Source organism: Theobroma cacao, chromosome 9, assembly GCF_053813885.1.
Source record: "Theobroma cacao isolate CCN51 chromosome 9, ASM5381388v1, whole genome shotgun sequence".
In the NCBI taxonomy this organism is placed as follows: domain Eukaryota; kingdom Viridiplantae; phylum Streptophyta; class Magnoliopsida; order Malvales; family Malvaceae; genus Theobroma; species Theobroma cacao.
The window spans coordinates 50,263,001-50,275,273 of NC_142647.1; the positions used below are offsets into that span (position 1 = coordinate 50,263,001).

At 39.9% G+C, this 12,273-nt stretch overlaps 3 protein-coding genes across 3 annotated transcripts; 2 read left to right on the plus strand and 1 right to left on the minus strand.

Annotated features, from left to right (window-relative positions):
• Window positions 1-1,671: 1,671 nt before the first annotated feature.
• On the plus strand, window positions 1,672-4,329 carry LOC18591077 (MYB family transcription factor). Its single transcript, XM_088810071.1, has one exon. It carries the CDS (start codon window positions 2,718-2,720, stop codon window positions 4,032-4,034), a length of 1,317 nt encoding a protein of 438 aa, XP_088666197.1. The 5' UTR covers window positions 1,672-2,717; the 3' UTR covers window positions 4,035-4,329.
• Window positions 4,330-4,674: 345 nt separating this feature from the next.
• On the minus strand, window positions 4,675-5,478 carry OFP17 (ovate family protein 17). Its single transcript, XM_007017001.3, has one exon. The coding sequence runs from the start codon at window positions 5,367-5,369 to the stop codon at window positions 4,824-4,826; it is 546 nt and encodes a 181-aa protein (XP_007017063.3). The 5' UTR covers window positions 5,370-5,478; the 3' UTR covers window positions 4,675-4,823.
• Window positions 5,479-8,004: 2,526 nt separating this feature from the next.
• Window positions 8,005-9,451, plus strand: LOC18591079 (transcription repressor OFP4). The gene has a single exon (XM_018127276.2). The coding sequence runs from the start codon at window positions 8,226-8,228 to the stop codon at window positions 9,390-9,392; it is 1,167 nt and encodes a 388-aa protein (XP_017982765.2). The 5' UTR covers window positions 8,005-8,225; the 3' UTR covers window positions 9,393-9,451.
• Window positions 9,452-12,273: the final 2,822 nt, after the last annotated feature.

Genomic DNA, 12,273 nt, shown 5'->3' on the forward strand with positions numbered 1-12,273 from the left:
TGCTAGCTGGCTTGTTATTAAGCTTTTGTTCTCATCTAAAGGGCTTTTTTCTAATTCGAATGCACTTACCCTCTCTTCGTAGCTAACAAGAGGCCTGTCTCCCATGGTTTCCCTTCATTCTTCTTCTTCCTCAGTCCTCACCATTAATGATTCAAACTCAAAATTGACCGTTACCCCACCAAAGCTTATGGTTTGACAGTGATGGGGGAAATGTGAAGGTGACATGTGCAGGCAGCCATCCACCCTGACAGACTTCTTCTCAATTATTTAACTTGAATAAAGCTGACAGCCCATTTTGTGATTGCGACAGATGGGGCATGAATTGGCTGTAATTTGATCTACTACAGGGTTTGTATGGGGTTTGAAAATTCTTTCGGATGGATCGATTCAAGAGGCCGAGAGCCTAAAGGTTAATGGTCAGGGCCCAGCCCATAGCTTCATCTCTCTCTCAATCCTCAATTGTAGTCGTATTCGAGTTCTGTCCCTGTCAGGGGTCAAGCATACATTTTCCTTGGCATGTAGGAGCTGAAACTTTTCACGTGCTCAAGGTGTTTCCACGGGCCTGACATTGTGCATCCAATTATTACTTCATTAGTATTCCTTTTCCGCAGACGGGTTCGGAAGCAGGATTGCGAGTGGCTTTCTATTTAGTTTGTTTTATAACCTGAGCAACGAAATCTCATTTTCCTGTCATCATTGGCATGGATTATTTGTATTTCTATATGAAAAAATATGATTACCTATAGCAGTCGTTTTGCATTACGTCTATCTTTTACCAAAACCACAGGCATGTAAATCTACAAGCAAAAATTTGCATCCCAACCTTCTATTGCTTGCAGGGGCACATGCATGTTTTCATATACCAAGCAATAATAAAACTGTTTCTGTTCTTCTCCTCCTGGAAGTTTGTGTTTCTAAATTAATTAAGTAATTAATAATAATCTATCCAGGGTTTTAACTTTCAAGATCGTCGGCTCATCGACATCCATCGTGGAAGAGAATCCAGAAGCAGGTTCACGTGCATGCGAACTGCGACAAAAGGATGCAACCAAAAACGTCTTCCATCTGATTCAAAATCAAAGCTAAAGCCATAAGACGCCAAGCACCCGAGCTTTGGTTTCTCCTCAGCGAGACATGTGTCGCACTCGTAGTGTTACACGGTAGTACTAGTAGCACAAGTCTTTCTTTTTTAGCACCGCAAATGTATACAACAGCAAGAGTGGTCCATTGCTAAAGATATCAGACATGAAACAGCATCACTACAAAGGTATTTAAACTTGTTACTCATGGATTCATTCCCTTTCAGAAGTGCATCTAGGCCCAACAAGTTAGGTTGAATGATGGGGTGGAGACTGCCAGCCCAACAAGAAAAGAAAAGAAAAGAAAAGAAAGATGCAAGGGCTGAAACTGGATCAGATCAAAGTTTTTCGAGAACCGTGAAGGGTTTCTCACTCAGCTCTCAGTTGTTTGTGTCACTGTCACAGAAGAGAAGAGAAGAAAGAAAGCCGCGTGCGTGCGGTTATTACATTTACATTTACAGTACTCGTTTGTTCAGCCTTGCTGCCCCTTGGGCCTCTTCGTGTTTGCCCGCGCTTTTGTCACTTTTATCGACACTAAAATAAATAAAACACATACTCTGTCTCTTCCCCTCTGCAGCAGAGCTTTCTGCAACCCACAGATTCCCGTGTTGGTTCCATTTCCCCATAAATAATCACTAAATAATCTTCAGCCTCACATTTTGACATACTACTAGTACTTTTTTATATTTCTATTTTCTTGTTGAAAAAGAAAACAAAACCTCGCTAAACTCCAATCTGCCCAGTACCATCTCAGTAGTAGTATTAATAATTCAGCACCGATAACAAGACTTTGATGACTGTTTTTTGCTTGTAGTAGTATATATTGTTCATCAAATTCAAAACTTTTAATAGTAATAATAGTTCTATCTGTCTGCACAGATCGGAGATGCCCAAAACGACTTCTTTGCGCTGCAACTCCGAGAAGCTTAGTGGGGCTGTGGGGGTGTTTTCCTTTTGCTAATCCAAACGTCGTTGTTTCCCTGTTTATGTTTCACAGACTGAGAAACAGAGAAAAAACAAACTCGCTTGAGGTTTGCAAAACTTGTCTGTCCTACTTTTAAACTCTGCATTCTTTTTTTTTTTCTTTACTATGTTCTGGTTCTGGATGTGACAAAGATTTTGTTTTGCCTGCTGTTTCCTAGTAAACAAGTCCTCCTCCTTGTTTTTGTTTGGAATTTGGACCTTGATGCTAAACTGTTTTTTTTTTTTGGTTGCTTTTAGTATCATTATCAATCAATCTTAGAAGAATTTCTGCTAAAAAACTTAATTTGTTCTTTTCCTTTCTCACTAGGATTTTAGCGCTGTAATCAGTTTGAATGGTTCTGCTGATAAATCTTAGTATGTGTCTATACATACATAATAGTATTGCTTTCAATCAAACCTTTACTCATTAATTAATCAGTGCTAATCTAAAACCCTACTTCATTTCTTTAATCCGGGTGTTTCTTGCCACTACGAGGGTTTTAAGGGGCATTTTCCCGGGAATCTCGATTCTTCTAGGGCCTGCTATGTTCACTGTATACTTGTTTTCATGAATTTTTATATTAAATTCCAGTGGTGTCTATAGTTTGAAATTTACTAGCTGTTGTCCAGTCCAAACAAGTTCATTACTGTTAGATTTTCTGATCTCTTAAAGGAATGGAATATACCACCACTAAACCCTCTAAGCCCTCTTCAAACATATCCGAGTTGGTTTCAAAATTTGCCAGAGTTTGCAAGCTGAGATCCACGGGTGTTTTTTCTGCTGAAAATATGTTGAACACAAGCAACATTAATGCCCCACTTGGCGAGGATAGCAGTGATAATACTGAAGAAACTGAATGTGATAGCGATAAAATACATCCCCGGCCAGCTGATGTTTCCTGCGAAAGGAATATATGCTGTGACGCAGAGGTCTTGAAGTTATTTGACACTGTTTCTGCACTAAAATCAGCTTATGTCCAACTTCAGAAAGCTCATATTCCGTATGACCCGGACAAGATTATAGCTGCCGATGAACTTGTTCTGTCTAAGCTTGATACACTTTGCAAGATTAAGCGTGCATACAAGGAGAAGCAGTTCACAAAATCAAAGCTTGATTCGTCTTGCTTGGAACTTCTTCCATCAGAAGTTAAAGTTAATGAGAGGCTGTTAGAGAAATTGAAGTCTGAAAATAAAACCAAGGACTCTGAGATTGTCCGCCTGAAGCAAGAACTCCAGGATTTGGCTTTCGGGAATGCAAAGCTGATTGAGATAATCAGAAGGGAAAGAGTGGAGAGAAAGAAGACAACGGTTCTGGATGTTACTATGTTTCAGAACAGCTTCAAAGCTGCATCAAAGTCCATTCATGGTTTTGCAAAGCCATTGATTAGTTTGATGATGGCTTCAGGGTGGGATTTAGACCTAGCAGTAAAATCAATTGATGATGGAGTTGCATACTCCAGGAGGCCCCACAAGAAGTATGCGTTTGAAGCCTACATTGCATGGAGAATGTTTCATGGAATGTTGCTTGAGTCCTATAATGTCAATGATATAATGAAGTTTGATGATCCAATTGATGCTCTGATAGAAAATCCAGATTCAGGCTTTGCAAAATTTTGCAGAAAGAAGTATCTTTTGGTTGTTCATCCTATGATGGAAATGTCATTCTTTGGGAATTTGGATCAGAGGAATTTTATATCGAGTGGCAAACATCCCCGGACACCATTCTACCAGATCTTTGTGAAAATGGCAAAGTGGATATGGATTCTACATGGGATAGCTTGCTCAATTGATCCTGAAGCAAAAATATTTGTTGTCAAGAGGGGAAGCCAATTCTCAGATGTTTACATGGAATCTATCGAGCAAGACAGAGAAGGTCTGGTGGGTTCTGATGAGGGACAGGCTACTCAAAAGGTTGAGTTAATGGTCTTGCCTGGGTTTAGAATTGGAGACACAGTGGTGAGATCTCGAGTTTATCTTTCGAAGACAAATTAGCCAATCCATAGATGCTAATCACCTTTAGTTTTGAGTATGTTAATACTTAGTGGGAGGTAGTTGAGAACTTTTGTAGTTTTTGAATCGTAGGATAGGGTGGGATTCAACTCAGGAGCTCATACTCTTTACGTCACCCTCTAGTTGCAAAAAAGCCTGTTTTTTGCCCCCTGAACTGTAAATAGATATCGCCTCCAATGATGCCATCATACTTTGGTTACCATTCTATTATTGTCTGCTGGATGATACTCTGATATTATTTGTCCAATCATTGTTTATGATGATGCCATTGATGTAACTTAGCATTCAGGAATTCTGTGCTTAATTGCAAGATAACTACGTTATTCGAGCCCCTTGCAAAAATCAGGTTAGAAGTTTGAACAATGACTAAAAATATTGATATCCTAGATTATATTTGCTTCCTGGCTGCCTGCAGGTGAGGGGCTCAGGTTTGATCTGTTGTAAAATAACATTGCCATGACTATATGGTTGCTCCTGATATAATATCTTCGAAGCACAATGGTATGGTAACTTTTGTTCTTATTTCTGATGTTGTAGCTCACCTTGTGTTTGTTTGCTGATATGATCAAATCTAGGCTTGGCTGTTTATCAAAAAAGGGGGGAAAAAAAAAAGACAATCGGCTTAGCTCAAGAAAGACAAATGTGCTTTTAATATTATTCTCTGTTTATGTACTCGTGTTACAACTGTGAGCAATTGATTGAGAGAAAAGAGGGAGAGAGGGAGGATCAGCTATGAAACAAAAGAGAAGTACAGGTGCGACTGAACAGTTACTAGGGACTATCAACATTGTCATCATCAGCGGAAAATAAGTCTGCGCATAGCTCGCCATAGAATCGAGAAACCAAATCAATAAAGACAGGGCATGTCAAGTTCTTCCAACAATATAGGAGCTCTTCCACATCCATCAAATCGCTCACTTTCCCTTCTTCAACAATCATCTCAACTAAATAATTCTCAAAACTCCTGCATGCATCTTCCACATCATCAAAACCGGAGGATCCCATTTTACTGGAACCTCCAACCTTCACATAAGCTGGTGTGAGGGGTGAGGGGAAGAGCAGCCTATCGCGCGCTGCCTCGGAAAAGCTTTGAAGCTCTGCAAGTTTATCCATCCTCCTGGACTGTCTTAGAGAGCGAAAAACAGATAGTAATGCAGAAGTAGGACTTCTTTTAGGAGCTTTTCTGACTTTGGCATGCTGAGGATGGGTTCTAAGAGCTCTTAGAAATACTGGCCTCTTGAGCTTGAACCTGAAGTTTCGGACAAGTTTTCTGCATGGGTTGAAAAGCTTGGATTTGAAGGCAACAAATGCTTTCATTTTCGTCTATAATGATTGGTATATAGCAGAGTGCTTTTGAAGGAATGCAGTGGGATGGATGGTAGCTTTGGTTGCTTATGATTTCTTTTGCAGTAAAGCTGGTGATAGCAACTTCATCAATTGGGATAAAATTAGTTTGGTATAACACACACGAGAGTGGAGACACAGATTGTTGAGAAAGGATGTTAGTTATTGAGGAGTCAGGAGAGAAAGATAGGCGCTGTTGGACTTGGGACGTTGTTTGTTAGGCTGCTTGTACCTCTCTTTTGTATGGTTGTGGTGGGTCGCAGTGGGGTTCACGTCTTGCTCTTGCGGTTGTTGTAATCAAAGTGGAACTCCATCAACTATTTTGCCGTCTATTCAGAAAAGGTCTCGGTTGGTGATCAGGCTCTCCACTATCTTTGATGTGGAATTTGGCCTTTGGGGAAGAAACATTCATAGCAAATCCACCAGGCCATATGAATGGGCACGAGCAGGATAAGGCCATGCTGATGGCTTTAGTTTATGGGCCTATGGCATTGCCTATTATAGTACTAGCATAATTTTTATTGGAGGAGTCAGATTCATGGGCTTGGGCAACTTTCCCCGTACGAAACCCAAACTGGATTTTGGGGAGAAAAGTGGAACAGTGTCAGTAGACTCATAGCATTCCAGGAATCCAGCGGGCCTTGGTAAGATGAGGTCATGAAGCCGATGAGGCCACTGTTACTGACAAATTTGTGTCAGCTTGGTTCTGTTCTACCCATGCTATGTTGCTGGCCTCCTTTTGTAGGTTTCAAGGAGCCTTACAATTATTTAGTTGGGTACTTGGTACACTTTTTTTTATTTTTTTGTTTAGCTCAGCAAAACAAAAGGTAGTTGGTACTCTTTAGACAATAATAGTAGAAACAATCCATGGATCCTATCCTATATATATATATATATTCTTTTTTTGATTGTAGCTTAGAAAGTTAGAATTTGTTAGGTTGCTAGGTTGTAATTCTGCCATCCTCGCCTTCCTCACGAGGGTAGAGATTGGATTCTTTATTTCAGGACAAAGATCATTGTTAAGAAAACATTGAAAAATTAAGTGGCATTAAATGAATATCCATGATTGTACTACTTATTGAAAGAAAAAGGGGGGAACTTTACAATTCTCTCGCCATCATTCTTAGTTGTGTTTATTAAATAATGGAGAAATTTGGGATTTAGAATCCCAACAGGTTTTGATTTATTTGCACAGTAACAGGGAAGGAAATTGAAAAGAAGGGAAAGATTGTGATGGGATAGGGTATACCACTGGCTTTAAACTTTCAAAGCTGAAGTGCTAGTACCAAAATCTTCGGTGCTTGTTTATGATATGTGAAACATTAGATTAATTGTCTGCTTCTCTTTTTCTCCCTATTTTGGCCCGACAGCAACCTTGGTATGTATTTTGCTACCTCAAGGGGACATCTAGATCGGTTAGTTCCGAGTCTACTTGTCTACCTAACAGAAGAAATAGGGCATGACATTCTCGATTGAATCGTCAGCTTCTGTCTTTGCTAACGAGGGTAACATTATTACTCCTGATCTTCCTTCAATTCCTCTCTAAAGCATGCATTCCTTTCTACTTTGTTTGACCTGTTATGCACTTTTCTTGTAAACGTAACATTACCTCAGAAATTTAACAAACGCTTTTTATCAAATCAAGAAATTTGATTGTAAGCAAGATGAAGGAGTTTTGTAACACAAGGTGTCTATCCAATCAATATTTGATTTTGAGTTCCAAGCATATGACTATGACTTTACGATGAATGAGGATGAACTGCCCCTTCAGCTCTTCCCGGAGGCTCTTGTCCTCTAAACTTTGGGGAGGCGGCTTACTGTCGCCTCTACGGCTCTACCAGCTATCAGCATTAGGTATTGGGCTGGCGTAGGAGGCTGGAAGTGGCCTAAGCAGACCCTATAGGAGAAACATGCTCAATTCTAGATTTTCATAGCTTTACAATACAACCAATTCACCACTCTGTGTCTGCGGTTCAGTTGCTCAAGCCACCTCAAAAAAGAGGAAAACAATTTTAACTACCTTGAATTCAGCATTCAATTTATGGGCAGCTGGCTGAAAAGGAATGACAATGTGTGCCATGATTGGCATCTCAAGCTCCGCCCTTCAGCAAGAGTCTGGAGGGGACAGGTAAGTGGACGTCCAGCACCAGGCAAGTGGGGCAGCTGGAAATTAAGAGATTGAAAAGGCATGGAAGGAAATTGCATCATTTGTGGAGGAGGGAATTATGGAGAAAAACAACACTGGGTCGACAAAGGGGTCTTCAATATTACCAAAACCATTATTACACTGAAAACCACTTTGGATAAATAAAAGGAGGAGGACCCATCTGAGGTGTTGACAATTCTTAAAAGACCAGCAAAAGAAAATTGGTCAGCTTGAGCAAGTAGAATGCCTTAAAAAACATTACATACAAGACTAGCTTACTGACCAGAGCCTTGCAGTCACCAAAGGAACTTACCATGCATAGATGATGTCAAGGAAGGGAAGACTGTAGAGCGGAAAACCGTGTCTTCGGCTATTGTCATTGTGTTGGATTTTCTGATGATTTAATAAAAAGAAGGCCATTTTTTTTTTGCATAATTCTCGATATTAGCTTTCATGCTTGACTTTTCAAGTTGGGGGGCGTGGGGGGGGCCCATCTTTTGTTGTTGCCTTGCCTAAAGTTAGAGTTTGTGCTTCCATACCTGCTATCTATTCAGTTTCCATCTGTAAAATCTTCTATTCTCATGCATTAAATAGAGGGGATGGCAAACACAAACCAAGTCTGAGAGAAGCGGAGAATGAGGAGGGTTTCCAAGTGAAGTGACAGAGAAAGAGGTCTATCTAAGATGGGTAATTACAGGTTCAGGTTCTCAGATATGATGCCAAATGCCTGGTTTTACAAGCTCAAAGACATGAGCAAAACCCGAAAGCAATACCGGTCTCACCCACTGAAGAAAAAACCTCCCCCATCATCTTCATCATCACAAAAACCCCACGATTCGAAGCCAAGATCCTATTACTTCACCACCGAACCTATCAAAGCTGGCAGATTCTACAATTCACCTGTGCATCTTGAAGCCTCGGGCACTCGTTTTCCTGATCCACCAAGAAAATCATTGAAGAGAAGAGGCAGAAGAAGAACCGTTTACAAGCCTTCTCCCAGAGTTGTCTCCTCTGTCTCTGCGGGTTTTAGCTGTCATGCCGTACTTAACTCAGTCCCGACCAACTCTAGTCTAACTCAGTCTCCTGACTATTCTCTTTCTCCATTCGAAAGTTCCCCTGAACCCGAGTCTCTTCTATCAGAATCAGAGGATGATGACTTTTTCGCTCCTGCTGAGTCATATGATCTACCAGTCTCATACTCGAAATCTTACAACTGTAAACTCAGTTCTTCAACCACTGATATCATCATCGACATGAATAACGAGTCTCATGCAACGAAATTTGACATGGTGGATGGATTTGACGCAATCTCTGAACTCGAGCTTCCTCCAATATTGACAAAGCCAGCAAAGTGCAATCAAAAGGCAGATGAAGTCACCAAGTTGACGACAAGTTCAACTAGATTAGAGGAGACTAAAGCACGCCGGCCTGTTTCTGTCAAAATTGTTAAAGAAGAGAGCATTCGGACTCAAAAAGAACCAAGGGGTAGTCCTCTTGTGAGAAAGTCATTTGCTAATTCACCCGGAATAAGGCTTCGGGCAAATTCTCCAAGAATTGCAAGCAAGAAGATTCAAGCTTATGCACGAAAGAGCGTATCATCCAGTACGTACCTAAAGTCTAGGAATAGAAGCATTGCAGGAAGTTTAGCAGTCGTCAAGTCCTCGCTTGATCCACAAAGAGACTTCAGGGATTCCATGGTTGAGATGATTGTGGAGAATAACATTCGGGCATCAAAAGATTTGGAAGATCTTCTTGCTTGTTATCTTTCACTCAATTCTAATCAATACCACGATCTTATCATTGAGGCGTTTGAGCAAATCTGGCTTGATATGACTAACCTACGCTTGTAAAATTCCTAGATCATTAAATGCACATAAATAAATGTTATATTCTGACTTCTTCTCTGTAATTCCAGTATTCTGATTAAGCAGGATTATTAAAAGTGGTTATGAGTTAGCTTTATATTGCTTTCACCTTCTCTGTTTACATCACCTTCACATAATTCAAGTAAATCTGTTGACAGGACTTGACACTGTTTTACCATGTGTTGGCAGGATTTGCATAGAGCCTTCTGTTAAGGAGTCAATGAATGCTCAATGCATGCTGTGATAGTTTACTCGCAAAGCATAATCATAACAGAAGCTGCCACTTCTTGAATAATAATGAAAAAAAACTCATAATTATGTAAAAAGAAATCCATGATTATTAAGCATGAGAAAAGTGTTAATAGTACCAAGCAACTTGTCGAAGATGTCTTCCTCTAGTGGTATTCTGTCCAATAAAACTTGAGTTAGGAAGTTCCCGAAGAGTTTAGGCACTTTCCTGTTTGATTTTTGGGGCCTCGGTTTAGCTCTTCGAACTTAGCTGTTGCACAGTATTAACTCTATCCCTTGTCAATTTGGAGCAAAATTTGAAACAGCTGTGGTTACTGATAAGGACTTCCTATCTGAACATATATGACAAAATTTTCCAGGTCTTTCTGAAACGATGATAAAAGAGTGAATCTTGTCTTTGGCAATTGGGTCAGATATTTTGGTAGAAGCTGTCAAGCTGCCAATTGTAACAAGAGAGATCTATGAGATTTAGGGCACCAAATCCTAGCAGCAACTTAACAAGTGGAATTGTGAATGAACCAAAACAAGCTCCAAGCTTCTTTGTTCCCAAAAAAGCAAAAAGAATACTCAATGATATATCATCAAGTAAGCCTGAATACTGTCATAATTGCTTTGTTGCACAAGTATGAACGTGTGACTATTATTAGATACAGTTGAAATAAATGCAGACTGGGAAATTTGTAAATATCCATCATAATTGCTGGAATTATGGTCGGTGAATGTTGGTTGAATGAGACTAAGTCCATATTTAATCAGGAATATAACTCCACAATTTGCTTGGCTACTTGTAAGTAGTTGTTCCCCTATTCAAATTTATCTCTACCCTGCACTAAAAAATCGATTTCAAAGTAAACCAAACTGATTGTTCAGATTCTTAGCCCACCATTGCCAGGGGTATTGTTTCATACTATTCTCAAAAAATTTTCAGCACCCGTGCATTAACTTCTATACAATTGCAGAACATGATGAACAGGTAGTCAAAGTACTGATCAGTTGAGTTTAAGACATAATCCATAGTGTAAGATCTCGTGTAAAACCAACCCAGCTCAAATCAATGGGATTGACGGCTCTTCCTGAAAAGAGAATCATAGGTCCACAAATCATGCTGTCAAGTTGCAAAAAGAAATTGATTATACCAAAAGCTTAGAGTAAAGAGGCATTTTTTAGACCTCCAATCTTCTCTGAAGTTCATTGCTGTTATTAAAAGCTGAAGGAAGTTTAGACACCAAGGGATATGCGAGACACTTTTAGGCTTTAGCATATGCAAGCGACCAGTCTGGTAATGGTAGGACTTACCCTGTCTGCAAAGGTTAAGATGATAAAAAAGAAAAAAAAAGGTTCAACCATTAGACAATATCGCTTCTAACACAGTCTTCATCGCCTTCCATGTTGAAGACGAACTAACATGAATACCAGGGCTTAATCTAAGATTGGGAATCATAATAACTCCTAGTAGTGAATTGTGAGCTGCTTTGCGGCCTGCTACACAACACAAAGCAGGACCACCGACAGTCCAGCTAATATGATAATAATTAGGACTCTTTCGCAAAGATAGGTGGCTCTCCCAACTTTTGGCTCTAGAGGACCACAATTCTCTTGTAATTGTTTAGCATACATTGGAAGCTCCCAGTTCAGTCACCGGTTGAACTTGCCACTTAGAATAGTGGATTCACAATGTCCCATCCTATGCTGATCCCCTACGTTGTAGACAGGACTCTTAAGGAGCAAAACTACCCCCTAGGGTTTCAATCAGGAAAGTTATTTATTTAGAAGAAAAGACACTAGCAAATCGAGAGAGATGCTTTTCTGTGTCGTTTCTTTCAACAGCAGTGAATAATACAGGTTGTCTGTTACTGTGAATCTGAGTTTTAGTGGTACGCTCTCCACCCTGAATTCAGAAATGTGCTGCAGTAGGTTTCAAGGTTTTTTTCATGATTGTAGAATGAAAAGGTTTGTAATTTGCTTGGAAAAGGGACAAAACATAGCTCTAGCATTAACAGTCTAGCAATTTTTCTTCGGGCTAGAAAGTAGTCGATCGTAACCTACCTTGCCAATCGTACAGCAATGATATGGTAATAATTTGTGAGTGATTTTGGAAAGACTGGGGGAATCGCTTCTGCTAGAGGCAGAGAATCCAGAAAAGCTAATTTGGATGTATGATGGTATGCAATAAAGCTATAAAATATAACAAGAATAAAACAAATTAAACAGAATATGAAAACAGGTCCTAGAGTGAATTTACACTTCCAAAGAGCATTATGAGCAAATATATTTCCCCCATTCAACCCAATAGGCTCGAGGGAGGCCTGAGAGGGAGTTTCCAATGGCTAGAGACATCAGACATGGAATGGATATTGAACCTCTATAAAGGGACAAACATCACATGGAAAGAAATTTGAAATCGAAATAGCTCAAGCATAAGGACCACCAGGGCATCAAATACAATGCCATTGAACTTAATCAATGACCACATGAGGATTGGGAATAGCCAACCGGCCATTAACCTTGCATTCCCAGAAAAAAAAAAGAAGAAGTTAAAACCTAGCTAGTAAACTCTTTCAGAACATTACCCATGATTGTGTCCTTGATGAGTCTCCTTTCTGGCTGCAAAACCTCT

What these genes read in the sequence shown, in the direction of transcription:
- LOC18591077 (XM_088810071.1), top strand. Translation starts at nt 2,718, where the DNA reads ATGGAATATACCACCACTAAACCCTCTAAGCCCTCTTCAAACATATCC.
- LOC18591079 (XM_018127276.2), top strand. Translation starts at nt 8,226, where the DNA reads ATGGGTAATTACAGGTTCAGGTTCTCAGATATGATGCCAAATGCCTGG.
- OFP17 (XM_007017001.3), bottom strand. Translation starts at nt 5,369, where the DNA reads ATGAAAGCATTTGTTGCCTTCAAATCCAAGCTTTTCAACCCATGCAGA.